At 45.7% G+C, this 17,690-nt stretch overlaps 1 protein-coding gene across 2 annotated transcripts in view; it reads right to left on the reverse strand.

The window, feature by feature from the left end:
- FGD5 (FYVE, RhoGEF and PH domain containing 5) overlaps positions 1–17,690 on the reverse strand; it is a 171,587-nt gene that overhangs the window by 62,604 nt on the left and 91,293 nt on the right. For both annotated transcript variants that reach the window (XM_040358875.1, XM_040358874.1), the window contains exons 6-9: positions 14,523–14,674; positions 13,121–13,277; positions 7,433–7,520; positions 113–163 (exon numbers count right to left, since the gene is read on the reverse strand). In XM_040358875.1, coding sequence (XP_040214809.1) covers positions 113–163; positions 7,433–7,520; positions 13,121–13,277; positions 14,523–14,674 — 448 coding nt within the window. The remainder of the gene's footprint in view (positions 1–112; positions 164–7,432; positions 7,521–13,120; positions 13,278–14,522; positions 14,675–17,690) is intronic.

The following is a 17,690-nucleotide window of genomic DNA, read 5'->3' on the forward strand; positions in this document are numbered from 1 at the left end:
GCGCCCTTCACTTGGACCAGATGATGTTGGGGGGGGGGGGGATTGATTAACTCCTTAGAGACCCGCCTCATTGGCTCGGATCGCCCGTCCTGTATCGCGTACGGTCGCTCACCTTGTGTATCTTCGTATTCCGCCCAGTCTGGACAGAGATTGTTCAGATAATCTGCAGGAAGAGACAGAGAGACATTTTTTGAGAAGCAGACCCTCAGCTGAAAACATGGGGGAGATTCACGAGTGGGGGTGAGAGAATTAGAGTTTTACATTTTTCTAAAATTTCAGGAAAATCTGATTTGGTGGAAATGTCACCATTTTAAATTCAATAGGAAAATGAACGTGCATATTACGGCGTAAGTTTAATTTTCGATTGTGGATACAGTGGGGAAGGGTTAGACCCTCGTCCAGTGTTTCACTGTGGTCTGTGTCACACACCCCTCTCTCTGCCTTGGTGATAGGAAGAGGTGAAGGGAAACCTTCCACTGGGGACACATTTTCAGTTGACATTGCCCTTATTTTGGGGAGATTTCCACTCATTTCCTGTTGTATTGCCAACGACAGGAAGTGAAGGGAAATCTGCCTAGTAGGCCACAAGCAAAAAAAAAAAAAAACATACCCATCCTATCTAAAATAAATATATAGGCCCAGATTCAGAAAGGACTTACGACGGCGCAGCGCCATGTACGCCGTCGTAAGTCCTAATCCGACCCGTCGTATCTATGCGCCTGATTCTTAGAATCAGTTACACATAGATATCCATTAGATCCGACAGGCGTAAGTCTCTTACGCCGTCGGATCTTAACTGCATTCTTTATTTTGACCGCTAGGTGGCGCTTCCGTCGAATTCCGCGTCGAGTATGCAAATTAGCTAGATACGCGAATTCCCGAACGTACGCGCGGCCGACGCAGTACAGATACGACGTTTACGTTAGGCTTTTCCCGGCGTAAAGTTGCCCCTGCTATATATGAGGCGCAGCCAATGTTAAGTATGGCCGTCGTTCCCGCGTCGAAATTTGAAAAAGTTACGTCGTTTGCGTAAGTCGTCCGTGAATGGGGCTGGACGTCATTTACGTTCACGTCGAAACCAAGGACGTCCTTGCGGCGTACTTTGGAGCAATGCACCCTGGGAAATTCCACGGACGGCGCATGCGCCGTTCCGCAAAAACGTCAATCACGTCGGGTCACAGTAGTTTTACATAAAACATGCCCCCCTGATCCAAATTTGAATTAGGCGGGCTTATGCCGGCCGATTTACGCTACGCCGTACGGAGCAAGTGCTTTGAGAATACGGCACTTGCCTGTGTAAGTTGCGGAGGCGTAACGTAAATCAGATACGTTACGCCCGCACAATTTTACGCGGCTGTACGTGAATCTGCCTCATACATCCTATATATACCGTATATACTCGAGTATAAGCCAACTTTTTCAGCACATTTTTTTTATGCTGAAAAAGCCCCCCCCCCCCCTCGGCCTATACTCGAGTGACGTCTCCCGCTGTGTCATGCAACTGTTTGGCGGCCGTAACAAAGCCCCGCCTCCTCCTCGTCCGTGATAGAGGGAACACTGGTTCAGTTTCCCAGCATTGTATCAGTGTTTCCGTCTATCAGGGGCGGGGAGGAGGCGGGGCTTTGTTACAGCGGACGGCCACCGAACAGTTGCATGGCACAGCGGGAGACCGTTAACAAGGTGAGGCTGCAAATGGGCACCATTATTGGTGTCAGTGGGAGGAATAGTGCCCCATCATTGTTATCAGTGGGAAGAATAATGCCCCATCATTGTTATCAGTGGGAAGAATAGTGCCCCATCATTCGTATACGTGGGAGGAATAGTGCCCCATCATTGTTATCAGTGGGAAGAATAATGCCCCATCATTGGTATCAGTGGGAGGAATAGTGCCCCATCATTCGTATACGTGGGAGGAATAGTGCCCCATCATTGTTATCAGTGGGAAGAATAATGCCCCATCATTGGTATCAGTGGGAGGAATAGTGCCCCATCATTCGTATACGTGGGAGTAATAGTGCCCCATCATTGTTATCAGTGGGAAGAATAGTGCCCCATCATTGGTATACGTGGGAGGAATAGTGCCCCATCATTGTTATCAGTGGGAACAATAGTGCCCCATCATTGTTATCAGTGGGAAGAATAGTGCCCCATCATTGTTATCAGTGGGAAGAATAATGCCCCATCATTGTTATCAGTGGGAAGAATAGTGCCCCATCATTCGTATACGTGGGAGGAATAGTGCCCCATCATTATCAGTGGGAAGAATAATGCCCCATCATTGTTATCAGTGGGAAGAATAGTGCCCCATCATTCGTATACGTGGGAGTAATAGTGCCCCATCATTGTTATCAGTGGGAAGAATAGTGCCCCATCATTGGTATACGTGGGAGGAATAGTGCCCCATCATTGTTATCAGTGGGAAGAATAGTGCCCCATCATTGGTATACGTGGGAGGAATAGTGCCCCATCATTGGTGTCAGTGGGAGGAATAGTGCAAAGGGGAATACTATAGAGCAAGGGTCTCCAAACTTTCAACACAAAGGGTCAGTTTACTGTACTTCAAACTTTAGGGGGGGACGCACTGTGGCCAATGGGAGTAGAAAATGTCCTGGAATTAGTGAGAGTAAACAATGGCCCATCATTGGAATTAAGAGGGGTAACAGTGCCCCATTGTTTGTTTGTACCCATGGGAGGAATAATACCCTGTTGTTGGTATGTTATATTAATAGCGCCCCATCTTTGGTAACAATCGGAGGAATAGAGTCTCTCATCATTGGTGTCAGTGGTAGGAATAGTGCCCCATCATTGGTGTCAGTGGGAGGAATAGTGCCCCAAAATTGATGTCAGTGGGAAGAATAGTGCCCCATCATTGGTATCAGTGGTAGGAATAGTGACCCATCATTGGTGTCAGTGGGAGGAATAGTGCCTCGTCATTGGTGTCAGTGAAAGGAATAGTGCCTCGTCATTGGTGTCAGTGAAAGGAATAGTGCCTCGTCATTGGTGTCAGTGAGAGGAATAGTGACCCATCATTGGTGTCAGTGAGAGGAATAGTGACCCATCATTGGTGTCAGTGGGAGGAATAGTTCCCCGTCATTGGTGTCAGTGGGAGGAATAGTGCCTCGTCATTGGTGTCAGTGAGAGGAATAGGTCCCCGTCATTGGTATCGGTGAGAGGAATAGTGCCCCATTGCTGGTGTCAGTGGGAGAAATAGTGCCTTGTCATTGGTGTCAGTGAGAGGAATAGCGCCCCATCATTGGTGTCAGTGGGAGGAATAGTGCCCCATCATTGGTGTCAGTGAGAGGAATAGTGCCCCATCATTGGTGTCAGTGAGAGGAATAGTGCCTCATCATTGGTGTCAGTGGGAGGAATAGTGCCTCATCATTGGTGTCAGTGGGAGGAATAGTGCCTCATCATTGGTGTCAGTGGGAGGAATAGTGCCCCATCATTGGTGTCAGTGAGAGGAATAGTGCCCCATCATTGGTGTCAGTGAGAGGAATAGTGCCCCGTCATTGGTGCCCCCCCCCCCCCCAGGTCACAGTTTGGAGACCACTGCTATAGTGTATCACTTGAGTGACAGCTCTAAGGCTGCTGACATCACATCCAAGATGGCGGCACCCAGCAGCAGGACTTTTGGATGTGTACATCGGGGAGGCTATTACAGGTATATAACATAAAATACAATAAACAACCCTAGAATCTTCTGGGTATTCATTGGTCGGAATGAATGGCGCGGTGACAGGGTCTCTTTAAGTATTACGCTTTGTGTTTAATCTTTTCCTTGTCCAGGTAAACGGCTGAATTAATACGAGAAAACGCGAGGATTATTTATACGCCCGGAGGATTCCTCTTCCCGCGGTAATAATAATAATACACAGACATACATTTTATTAAAAATAAGATGAAGAGTCCGGGGTGACGGGTCTGTCTCATCGCCGCCTCTGACTGATTGTGCCGAGCGGAACAATATCACCGCGCTCAATCGTCAGAGGACCGTCTGGAAGAACACAACTGCGCCAGGTGATTTCCAACGCGGCTTTAAATATGTGACTGTCAGAGACGCGCGCCTCCCAAGAGGACGCCCCCGCGTTGTCCCTTCCTTTTTATATCAAAAGACCCGTCTACTCCCAACGTACAATTCGTGTTCCTAGCTCGTTTGCTGAAAAGTTTTAAAGGAAGGGAAGAGAACACCACAGAGCTTGATTCAGGCCAGCAGTCATTTTATTGTTTTTTGAACGGTAATTAAAATAGTCAACATGTTTCAGCGGCTCAACCCCCCCTTCATCAGGATTTTTGCAGGATTTTGTTGTCATTTTTTTTTTCCGGATGGTTACCAGTAATCAATCTGGCGGCATTTTAAGGGGCAATCTGGCGGCAATTGATGGGCACAGTGGCTGCATTTGGCATGATGTGTTTGGCATGGCACAGTGGCGACAATTGATGGGCACAGTGGCGACAATGGCATGGCACAGTGGCGACAATTGATGGCACAGTGGCTGCGTTTGATGGCATGGTACAGTGGCTGATGGGCACAGTGGCTGCGTTTGATGGCACGCCAGAGTGGCGACAATTTTATGGCACAGTGGCTGCGTTTGATAGCATGGCACAGTGGCTGTGTTTGATGGGCACAGTGGCTGCATTTGATGGGCACAGTGGCTGCGTTTGATGGGCACAGTGGCTGCGTTTGATGGGCACAGTGGCGACAATTGATGGGCACAGTGGCGACAATTGATGGGCACAGTGGTGACAAATGATGGCACAGTTGCTGCATTTGATGGCATGGCACAGTGGCAACAATTGATGGGCACAGTGGCTGCGTTTGATGGCACGCCACAGTGGCGACAATTTTTATGGCACAGTGGCTGCATTTGATGGCACAGTGGCTGCATTTGATGGACACAGTGGCTGCATTTGATGGGCACAGTGGCTGCATTTGATGGGCACAGTGGCTGCTTTTGATGGGCACAGTGGCTGCCTTTGATGGGCACAGTGGCTGCCTTTGATGGGCACACTGCAATTTATGTTTTTTTTTTTGTTTGGTTGCGCCCCCGAAAAAAAAATTGAGCACCAGCCGCCACTGAAGCCCAGCACTACACCTCCAGTTGCTGACTGCAGATAGAAAGTGAATTCTGTACCTTGTGTTATTATTCCGTAGCACCAGGAGGCTTAAATTGATCCTGCGTGGAATATTTCTTGTATACATTCTTATATCAACTTAGTTGTCTATTTACAGACCCCATTACATCCATGCAAAGCATGCTGGGACTTGCAGTTGCCCAAAACATGTAGGGCTGCTGACAGCTGACACCCGACTTGGAAAACCCGAAGGCATAAAATTAGAGGTGTCACTTGTGGAAATTATTGCAAGTGACAACAGGGACATGCAGAAAATTCCAGGGGACGCCCTAATATGATATATATATATATATTTATCCTGTCAAGATGAAAATAAGGTCCTTTCAGTCTCTTCATTTGCGTTGTCATTAATGTTTTCCCGCACAAGACCTACACCCCTTCAACAAACACAAGCCGTCGCGGTTATGTCACTTACTGTAAATATAACAAAAAGGTTGAACCAGGAAAAATTAAATTTCCAGTCCAAGGCCAGGAAGAGGCTGAGATTGGTCTCCTCGGGGACAGATTTGGCGGCCAGATCTTCGCAGGATTCTTCTGAACCGTCATAAAGCCAAACACAATCGGTGAACTTTCTCTACCCCGAGTCAGGTGCGCAATTCTGATACGTTGTTAGACACCGAAGAACACACTTCTTCATAATATATATATATTTATTTACACACACATAGGTAGATTCAGTAAGAGTTAGGCCGACTTATCAGTAGATAAGCCGACCTAACTCAGAATCTACGCCGACGTATGTTTAAGCGTATGCTCAAACAGAGATACGCTTAAACATATCTAAGATAAGTCGGCTTGCGCCGTCGTATCTTAGATTGCAATTTTTCGGATGGCCGCTAGGTGGCGCTTCCATTGCGGTCGGCGTAGATTATGTAAATGAGTTTGCACGCCGATTCACGAACGTACGCCTGGTCGCCGCAGTCGATTTACGCCGTTTCCGTAAGGCCTTAGGAGGCTTAAAGTTATTCCATCTATTAGGTGGAATAACAATGTTAAAGTATGGCCGCCGTTCCCGCCGCGAGGTTCGAATTTTTTACGTCGTTTGCGTAAGTCGTCCGCGAATCGGGATTTACGTCGTTCAAGTCCACGTCCAAATCAATAGGCCCGTACGGCGTACTTAGCCGCAATGCGCACTGGGAAGTGTAGGCGCCCGGCGCATGCGCAGTAGCCAAAAAACGTCAAAAACGTGAGGTCAAGCCTCATTACCATTAAATACGCCCCCCTCCAACCCATTTGAATTAGGCGCCCTTACGCCCACCGCGTTTACACTACGCCGCCCTAAGTAAGGAGGCAAGTGCTTTGAGAATCATGTACTTGCCTCTCTTACTTAAGGCGGCGTAGTGTAAACACGCTAGGCTACGCTGCCGCCAATTAGCGTGCCCCTACCTGAATCTACCCAAAACTATATTACCAAAAGTATTGGGGCGCCTGCCTTTACACACACATCTAGCCAGATTCAGGTAGCTTTACGCCGGCGTATCAGTAGATACGCCGACGTAACTCTGAATCTACGCCGTCCTAAATTTAAGCGTATTCTGGAAACCAGATACGCTTAAATTAGGCTAAGATACGAGCGGCGTAAGTCTCCTACGCCGTCGTATCTTAGGGTGCAATATTTAGGCTGGTCGCTAGGTGGCGCTTCCGTTGAGTTCGGCGTAGAATATGTAAATGACTAGATACGCCGATTCACGAACGTACGTGCGCCCGGCGCATTTTTTTTACGTCGTTTACGTATGGCTTTTTCCGGCGTAAAGTTAGTTGAACAAATAGCTGGACTAGCCAATGTTAAGTATGGGCGTCGTTCCCGCGTCGAAATTTAAAATTTTTACGTAGTTTGCGTAAGTCGTCCGTGAATGGGGCTGGACGTAATTTATGGTTCACGTCGAAACCAATACGTCCTTGGGGCGTACATTGGAGCAATGCACAATGACATATGTCCACGAACGGCGCATGCGCCGTTCGTTAAAAACGTCAATCACGTCGGGTCATGAGTAATTAACATAAAACACGCCCCCCTGTTCATCATTTGAATTAGGCGCGCTTAGGCCGGCCCAATTACGCTACGCCGCCGTAACTTAGGAGGCAAGTGCTTTGGGAATACAGCACTTGCCTCTCTGACTTACGGCGCCGTAGCGTATATGCGATACGCTACGCTGCCTCAAAAGTAAGCCAATCTACCCTGAATCTAGCCCTAAGACTGGAATGCCATTAACACTGCCTAGCCCTATGCAAACCAACCAAAAATGTGGCTTTATGTACCTTTTGAGTATTCTAGTACTGGTAGTTGTTTATTCCTTACCCGTCAGGATCATGTGATACTGGAAGATCCTCTGCACCACTTTCATCAGTTCATGCCGTACGCTCGACTGTCTTCTCTGGAAGATTCTCTGTTCAAAAATTAGAATTTACATCATTTCTTCCCTCTCACAATTATATTCATAGGGGTGTATTTTTTCATTTATTATTTTTTTTATCCAACAAAAGATATTTATTTTGCAGAATTGGCATACATACAATGTCATTGTTGCAATACAGTTTAGTATTATGCATCTCAACCACAGTACTAAACAATACCATAGCATTATCCGCAAGTCTACATTTTCCCTCCTTGTTCCTCATAACCCCTCGCTCACCCAACATCACTGACTCTGTCTATTCACATAACTGAAACATTGTCATCTCCTGTGATTACGATGTCTCGGTTAATGAATGAAGAGGAGCCGCTGTCTTCTCTCCATTCATTTTCAGTGCAGCGGAGGCTGCTGAGAAAGGGACTGGGGAACATGTGTCCTCAGTCCCTTTCCCTGTCTCAAAGGGGAGATGTCAGAGGTCTGTAAAGACCCCTGATATCTCACCACAGCCCCCCAACAGGGCTGATAAAAAAAAATGGCAATAAATAATAAAAAAAATGTAAAAAATAATAATAACAATAAAAAAAACACACTGGGCAAGATTCAGGTACAAATACGTTACGCTGCGGCGGCGTAACGTATCCCATTTACGTTACACTGCCGCAGGTTTACAGCGTAAGTGCCTGATTCACAAAGCTCTTACCTGTAAACTTGCGGCGGTGTAACGTAAATCCACTCGGCGCAAGCCTGCCTAATTCAAATGGGGCGGGCACCATTTAAATTAGGCGCGTTCCCGTGCCGAACGTACTGCACATGCTCCGTCCGTCAAATTACCTGACGTGCATGGCGCTAAATGATGTCGCAAGGACGTCATTGGTTTCGACGTTAACGTAAATGGCGTCCAGCGCCATTTACGGGCGACTTACGCAAACGACGTGAAATTTCAGATTTCGACGCGGGAACGATGGCCATACTTAACATTGGTTAGACCACCTAGAGGGCAGCCTTAACTTTACGACGCATATCGCTACGGAAACAACGTAAATTTAGATCGACGGGCAAAGCGGACGTTCGTGAATCGCCGTAACTAGTCATTTGCATATTCTACGCCAACCGCAATGGAATCGCCACCTAGCGGCCGGCCTGGAATTGCAGCCTAAGATCCGACGGTGTAACACAGTTACACCTGTCGGATCTTAGGGCTATCTATGCGTAACCTGATTCGATGAATCAGTCGCATAAATGCGACAATCGTATCTCAGAGATACGACGGCGTATCTCTTTTGTGAATCTGGCCCACTGACACTGTCCCCACATCCCCACCCCCCTTAAAAAAAAAAAAAGCATTGTAAAAAATAAATTGTAAAAAATAAAAAAAATAATTGTAAAAAGAATGAAATAATAATAAAAAAAAATACTGACTCATGTGCCACTTGTCACATAACATTAAATAAAAGTATCGGTATTCGGTATTGGCGAATACTTGAAAAAAAGTATCGGTACTTGTACTCAGTCTTAAAAAAGTGGTATCGGGACAACCCTAGAAAATATATAGTCCCGCGTTTCCCCCGAAAATAAGACCCAGCGTTATTTTCCAGGAGGGCTGCAATATAAGCCCTTCCCCCGACAATAAGCCCTAGTTTAAAATGCTTTTAAAATCCTATAATCCACTCTATTACAGTATTATACGGTATAATGTACAATGTGAGTTTTTCTGTAATATAAGCTGACCTCCCGCTGCTCTCCTCTTCTTCTCCAAGCTGACAGCAGGGGATCTTGCCCCCCCTGCAGTGCTTGGAGTGAGGAAGAGAGCTCCGACTGGGTCACGGAAGCTATATCGAAGGTAATTGGCACAATTTTATTACAGAAGTACACACATTAAACATTATATAATACTGAGTGGATTATAGGATTTTACAAGCATTTTAAATTCAGTTCACGTCAGGGATTCCTGACAGGCAGGGAGGGAGAGGGGGAGGGAAGACAGAACATTACATGGTAAGACCTACCCCGAAAATAAGCCCTACTGTGTCTTTTGTTGCCAAAATTAACCACTTAAGGACCGCCTCCTGCACACATACATCGGCAGAATGGCACGGCTGGGCACAAGCACGTACAGGTACATCCTCTTTAAGTGCCCAGCCGCGGCGCGCGCCCGCGACCCGGTCCGAAGCTCTGGGACCACGGGACCCAATCGCCGCTGGAGTCCCGCGATCGGTCCCCGGAGCTGGAGAACGGGGAGAGCTGTATGTAAACACAGCTTCCCCGTTCTTCACTGTGGCACCGTCATCGATCGTGTGTTCCCTGATATAGGGAAACACAATCAATGACGTCACACCTACAGCCACACCCCCCTACAGTTAGAAACACAAATGAGGTCACACTTAACCCCTTCAGCGCCCCCTTGTGGTTAACTCCCAAACTGCAATTGTCATTTTCACAGTAAACAATGCATTTTTTGCTGTGAAAATGACAATGGTCCCAAAAATGTGTCAAAATTGTCCCAAGTGCCCGCCATAATGCTGCAGTCACGAAAAAAATCGCTGATCGCCGCCATTAGTAGTAAAAAAAAAGATAATTAATAAAAATGCAAAAAAACTATCCCCTATTTTGTAAACGCTATAAATTTTGCGCAAACCAATCGATAAACGCTTATTGCATTTTCTTTTTACCAAAAATAGGTAGAAGAATACGTATCGGCCTAAACTGAGGAAAAAAATTTTTTTTTTTTATATATAGATTTTTGAGGGATATTTATTATAGCAAAAAGTAAAAAATAGTGCATTTTTTTCAAAATTATCGCACTATTTTTGTTTATAGCGCAAAAAATAAAAAGTGCAGAGGTGATCAAATACCACCAAAATAAAGCTCTATTTGTGGGAAAAAAAGGACGCCAATTTTGTTTGGGAGCCACGTCGCACGACCGCGCAATTGTCAGTTAAAGCGGCGCAGTGCCGAATCGCAAAAACTGGCCAGGTCCTTTAGCTGCCTAAAGGTCCGGTCTTAAGTGGTTAATATAAGACCCGGGCTTTTTTTCGGGGGGAAACACGGTATTTCATGTCAGTCGTTTTCCTGTAAAGCCTTATTTGTTTTCTTTAGCTGTTATGTTTGGCGGGAGGCAACAAAATGACGGTTTGCGATTTTATTGTAGGGGATCATTCAGCGCGTGTTTTGAGAATGCAGCATTACAATAATTAGATTTCCATGTAAATCTATAGCAGTGAGGCACCATCTGGTGAATCCCCTTCGCAGCCATACCACGGAGACGGTGCCTCCCTGTCATCCATCGATGGCGGTCACCATTCGTCAGTTCGGGAATCCGGTGACAGCGCCAGATAAACACGCGGCATCTGGGACGCGCTGGCCTGATTTGAGAAATGAGCTTTCTGCACAAAAAAAAGAAATATGCTCCAAAAAATTGAGCAGAGAATTGACTCGTCGCATATCGGCAGTGACGATTGGACAGCGGAGGGACGCTGGCTGCTTTCCCCCCGGCTCAATGGCTAAATGAAACGCTCATTAATTGTGTCATTGATAAAGTGGACTTGTCACACGCACAGCGCTGAAAGAGCCATGACGGAGGGCCGCAACAATATTTATGAAGATCCCTGTTATCTATTCAACGGGACGGGATCGTTGAGGTGTAGGAGCTTTTGAAGGCTTAACTCCGTCCTTCCCGTCAGTCTTGCACGGTTGTACCGGATCCTCTCCTGGACTGAAACAGTTTACAGTGGAATCTTGGAATTACGAGCATAATCCGTTCCAGGAGAATGCTCGTAATCCAAAGCACTTGCATATCAAAGCGAGTTTCCCCATAGAAGTCAATGGAAACTAAAATAATTTGTTCTGCATTGACTTCTATGGCATGCAATACTGCATGTGGCCAGAGGTGGGAAGGGGGGTGTGCTGGAAATACTCGAAAAGGCTCGGGAACAGCTCGGCTGAACTCGGAAACAAGTATTTCCCAGTTTTTCCGAGTATTTCCGCACGGCTCTGATCGGCTCTGCTCAGCTTCGGCGCCCCCGAGCCTCTGGACAAATGCCATGGCTTGAATCCTGCTCCGGCCACCTGAATAACGGCAGCTGGTTGGCTTTCCGAGTACAGCCCTCGGCTCCCGGATGTCTTATCCTCGGGACGTACGGGGGGGTGCGTTCCTTGGATAAGACTGACGGCCGTCTCAGCCAATCAGGTTCCCCGATTCTGGTTATTGGTAACCTGATTGGCTGAAGCGTCACCAAGGCGGGAGAAGACATCGAGGAGGGACGTGGAAGGAGTAAGGTAAGTGCATTTTACAGGGCACAGCGGCGACAATGGGCACAGAGGCGACAAAGGGCACAGTGGCGACAAAGGGAACAGTGGCATCAATGGGCACAGTGGTGACAAAGGGCACAGTGGTGACAATGGGCACAGTGGCAACAATTAAAGGGCACATTGACATTCACAGTGGCAACAATGGGCACAGTGGCGACAATTAAAGGGCACAGTGGTGACAATTGGCACAGTGGCGACAATTGAGGGGCACAGTGGCTGCGTTTGATGGCATGGCACAGTGGTGACAATGACAATTGTTGGCACAGTGGCTGTGTTTGATGGCATGGCACAGTGGCTGCGTTTGATGGCATGGCACAGTGATTGCGTTTGATGGGATGGCACAGTGACTGCGTTTGATGGCATGGCACAGTGGTGCGAATTGATGGCATAGTGACTGCATTTGATGGCATGGCACAGTGGTAACAATTGATGGCACAGTGGCTGCATTTGATGGCATGGCACAGTGGTGACAATTGATGGCACAGTGCCTGCGTTTGATGGCATGGCACAGTGGTGACAATTGATGGCACAGTGGCTGCGTTTGATGGCATGGCACAGTGGTGACAATTGATGGCACAGTGGCTGCGTTTGATGGCATGGCACAGTGGTGACAATTGATGGCACAGTGACTGCATTTGATGGGCACAGTGAGGCTGCAATTTTTCCTTTTTTTTTTTTTCGTTTGCGCCCCCCCAAAAATTTTGAGCACCAGCAGCCACTGAAGGGAGCACAGAGACCCAGTGTTCATATCACAGGGTCGAAAATATAATATGTAATAGAAATGGAAAAGTTTTAAGTACAAATTTCAGTAGCATGCTGATAGGAGGGGGAGAGGAGGGACCAGGGAGGGCAACGCATAAGTAAAATAAAAATTTGGCTTAATTAACTCATTGTTAATTCATGCAAAAAAAAATATGGCAATGCCTATAATTCTATCCTGATAGGGAAAAGTAAAGACACTAATGCTTCCTTCTCAACTTGACTGACATCATTACTACCATAGAGAATATAAGAATATAATAAATAATAATAAAAACAAAAAAAGAAAAAAGAAATAAAACTATAGTTTTTTTTTCCTGGTTCAGATTTGCTCAATTATGATCACACACAGAAGCTAATATTCAAATCAATAGAACATCATAAATGCTTCCATTCACCTAATTATTCAGTTACTGAAGTCAAACCCATAAAATATTCCTTCTGATTGGTTGCTACACTTTAACACATCGCCCTTCACTTTACTGAATCGTCCGCATAATACAGTGGTGAGCTTTCCTTTAATACCTTATCTCCATATATATATATAACACAGAGGTTTTTAGTACCTCGAAATCTCTTACGGCGGCCGCCACGTACGGAGCTTTCATACTACAGTCATCGAGTGCAGCGGTCGTCTTGTCGAAGGCGACGATAAAAGCCGTATGGTGCTGAAACCTGGCTTCCCAGCTGAGGAAGATGTCTGCGATTTTCTGGTTCTCTTCCCTGTAGACAGAGGTAGGAGGTAAAACGTTACGTGAATTCATGTTATGCCACATTGGTGATCAGTGAGAAGAATGTCCCTTACATTGGTGATCAGTGGGAAGAATGTTCCTTACATTGGTGATCAGTGGGAAGAATGTCCCTTACATTGGTGATCAGTGAGAAGAATGTCTCTTACATTGGTGATCAGTGAGAAGAATGTTCCTTACATTGGTGATCAGTGGGAAGAATGTTCCTTACATTGGTGATCAGTGGGAAGAATGTTCCTTACATTGGTGATCAGTGGGAAGAATGTCCCTTACATTGGTGATCAGTGAGAAGAATGTTCCTTACATTGGTGATCAGTGGGAAGAATGTTCCTTACATTGGTGATCAGTGGGAAGAATGTTCCTTACATTGGTGATCAGTGGGAAGAATGTCCCTTACATTGGTGATCAGTGGGAAGAATGTTCCTTACATTGGTGATCAGTGGGAAGAATGTCCCTTACATTGGTGATCAGTGAGAAGAATGTTCCTTACATTGGTGATCAGTGGGAAGAATGTCCCTTACATTGGTGATCAGTGGGAAGAATGTCCCTTACATTGGTGATCAGTGAGAAGAATGTTCCTTACATTGGTGATCAGTGAGAAGAATGTTCCTTACATTGGTGATCAGTGAGAAGAATGCTCCTTACATTGGTGATCAGTGAGAAGAATGCTCCTTACATTGGTGATCTGTGGGAAGAATGTTCCTTACATTGGTGATCAGTGGGAAGAATGCTCCTTACATTGGTGATCAGTGGGAAGAATGTCCCTTACATTGGTGATCAGTGGGAAGAATGTTCCTTACATTGGTGATCAGTGAGAAGAATGCTCCTTACATTGGTGATCAGTGGGAAGAATGTTCCTTACATTGGTGATCAGTGGGAAGAATGTTCCTTACATTGGTGATCAGTGGGCAGAATGCTCCTTACATTGGGGGTCAGTGGGCAGAATGCTCCTTACATTGGGGGTCAGTGGGAAGAATGTCCCTTACATTGGGAAGAATTACCCCCCACAGATAGTTAAAAAAAGATCTATGGTGTCAGTGGGAACTTATCTGAGAGGCAGAGATTGTTCATTGCACTAGGAGACCCCCTAGCAACCTCTGGAGGACCCCTGGTTAAGAACCCCCTGCTCTAGTGATTTGAATAGCGCAATTAGAAATGTAGCTCCAGCCTAGATGACCAGGTTGCCCTGGAAGATGCAGTAAAGCTCTGAGAAACTGACCAGTTCTGGATCCTTTGTTCCAGCTCTCCGAGGACCTCTTCATGCAGCAGGTAGATGCTCTGTAGCTGGCTGAGTCCGTGTCTCAGTCTCAGCTCCTCTTCACCGTCCTCCTCTTCGGGGCCGAGAACCCTGAGCATGGCCATGTGGAATTCCTGTACATGAAGAAAGAAGCAGAGTTATTACAGCTAGATCTTTCCTGTGACAGGGGGGAACGAGGGACAATTTCCAAGACATATTTTGACATATCCAACAGACCCTTTCCACAGTTATATTTCTAAAAAAACATAAGACATGAACAGACCGCTATTGATGTGCAAGACTGACGTTTTCATTGGACAGTTATTAGGCTCACTTTACAAAGGTATCCATGTTGTTTCTGTCAAGTGGTGGGGTCCTCCCAGACTCCGGAAGACCACAAAAGACTGGATGAACACCGGCATTGAAATACTGGTCCATATCTACCAACAAACCTGGATTGTGCAGGACTGTTCCGCATATTTACCTTAGTCCTTATTAGATTGTAAGCTCTTCTGAGCAGGGCAAACTTATTCCTCTTATATTTTATTGTATTGTCTTTCTTTTATATTGTAAAGCGCTGCACAAACTGTTGGGGATTTATAAATCCTGTATAATACGAACTATGTTCGTTACGCACTCCTGTCCCAGGTACTCTGTGCAATAAGCACTCCTGTCCCCTGCACTCTGTGCGTTATGCACTCCTGTCCCCTGCACTCTGTGCGTTATGCACTCCTGTCCCAGGTACTCTGTGCAATAAGCACTCCTGTCCCCTGCACTCTGTGCGTTATGCACTCCTGTCCCCTGCACTCTGTGCGTTATGCACTCCTGTCCCAGGTACTCTGTGTATTATGCATTCCTGCCCCCTGCACTCTGTGTATTATGCCCTCCTGTCCCCTTCACTCTGTGCATTACACACTTCTGTCTCCTGTATTCTGTGCGGCGCACACTCCTGCCCTCTGCATTCTGTGCATTGTGCACTACTGTCCAGGCACTCAGTGCGTTATGCACTCCTGTCCTCTGCACTCTGTGTGTTATGCACTCCTTTCCAAGGTACTCTGTGTCTTATGCATTCCTGCCCCCTGCACTCTGTGTCTTATGCACTCCTGCCCCCTGCACTCTGTGTCTTATGCACTCCTGTCCCAGGTACTCTGTGTATTATGCACTCCTGTCCCCTGCACTCTGCATTCTGTGCATTGTGCACTACTGTCCAGGCACTCAGTGCGTTATGCACTCCTGTCCTCTGCACTCTGTGAAAGGATTAATGAAAGGATGGAAGGAAAGGAAAGAAAGGATGGAAGGGAAGAAAGGAAGGAAGAAAGGAAAGAAAATAGAAAGCCAACTTCTATACATTCCTATATTATTTGTTTGCCATTGTGAACATAAAGGAAAGGAAAGGATGGAATGAAAGGAAAGAAAGGATGGAATGAAAGGAAGGAAGGGAAAGAAAGGAAAGAATGAAAGGAAGGAAGAGAAAAATAAAGAGCAGTAAGGAAAGGATGGAATGAAAGGAAGAATGAAAGGAAATAAAGGAGAGAAGGAATGAAAGGATGGAAAGAAAAAAGAAGGGAGGGGATGAAGGGAAGGAAATGATGGAATGAAAGAAAGGAATGAAAGGAAGAATGAAAGGAAATAAAGGAGAGAAGGAATGAAAGGATGGAAAGAAAAAAGAAGGGAGGGGATGAAGGGAAGGAAATGATGGAATGAAAGAAAGGAATGAAAAGAAGTATAGAAGGAAAAAAAGGAGGGAAGGAATATAAGGAAGTAACAGAAATAAATGAAAGGGTGGAAGGAAAGGAAGGATGGAGGAAATGAAGGAAAGGATGGAAAGGCAGAAAGGAGGGAAGGAAAGGAATGAATGGAAGGATGTAAGGAAATAAAGGAGGAAAGAAGGAAAGGAATGGAAATGAATGAAAGGATGGAAGGAAAGGAAATGAGGGATGGATGAAAGGAATGAAAAGAAGTATAGAAGGAAAAAAAAGGAGGGAAGGAATATAAGGAAGTAACAGAAATAAATGAAAGGGTGGAAGGAAAGGAAGGAGGGAGGAAATGAAGGAAAGGATGGAAAGGCAGAAAGGAGGGAAGGAAAGGAATGAATGGAAGGATGTAAGGAAATAAAGGAGGAAAGGAATGGAAATGAATGAACGGATGAAAGGAAAGGAGGGATGGAAGAAAGGAATGAAAAGAAGTATAGAAGGGAAAAAAAGGAGGGAAGGAATATAAGGAAGTAACAGAAATAAATGAAAGGGTGGAAGGAAAGGAAGGATGGAGGAAATGAAGGAAAGGATGGAAAGGCAGAAAGGAGGGAAGGAAAGGAATGAATGGAAGGATGTAAGGAAATAAAGGAGGAAAGAAGGGAAGAAATGGAAATGAATGAAAGGATGGAAGTAAAGGAAAGGAGGGATGGAAGAAAGGAATGAAAAGAAGTATAGAAGGGAAAAAAAGGAGGGAAGGAATATAAGGAAGTAACAGAAATAAATGAAAGGGTGGAAGGAAAGGAAGGATGGAGGAAATGAAGGAAAGGATGGAAAGGCAGAAAGGAGGGAAGGAAAGGAATGAATGGAAGGATGTAAGGAAATAAAGGAGGAAAGAAGGGAAGGAATGGAAATGAATGAAAGGATGGAAAGGAGGGAAGGAAAGGAATGAATGGAAGGATGTAAGGAAATAAAGGAGGAAAGAAGGAAAGGAATGGAAATGAATGAAAGGAAAGGAGGGATGGAAGGAACGGAAGGAAGGAAGGAGAGGAGCCAACTGCTATACATTCCTATAATTTTAGTTTTCCATTGTGAATAAGAACACGTCTCATGCCACCAGGTGATTATAAGCTCCTTATGCTGAAGAAAGGTTTACATGTTTACAGGAATAAAAGACGAACGTTCCTAAGCCCGCTCCAATCATAATGCTGGGATAAAAGGTAAATAAAAAAGCGAAGTACAAAAGGGTTATCTGTGTTTCCATAACACGGTTCCACTCGTTGGGCGTCTCGGTTTCGCTGCTGACACTCATAGTTCAATGAAGGTTAGAAGAACATCTATTGCACGTAATTTGCTGCAGAAATCCATAAGCCATCAAGGAGCAGTAGATGAAACAGCTGACAGGCCTCTCCAGGGAGCAGCTGGGTGCCGAGCACTTAAAGACGTTTTATCTGCATGA

The sequence above is a fragment of the Rana temporaria genome, chromosome 7, assembly GCF_905171775.1.
Source record: "Rana temporaria chromosome 7, aRanTem1.1, whole genome shotgun sequence".
In the NCBI taxonomy this organism is placed as follows: domain Eukaryota; kingdom Metazoa; phylum Chordata; class Amphibia; order Anura; family Ranidae; genus Rana; species Rana temporaria.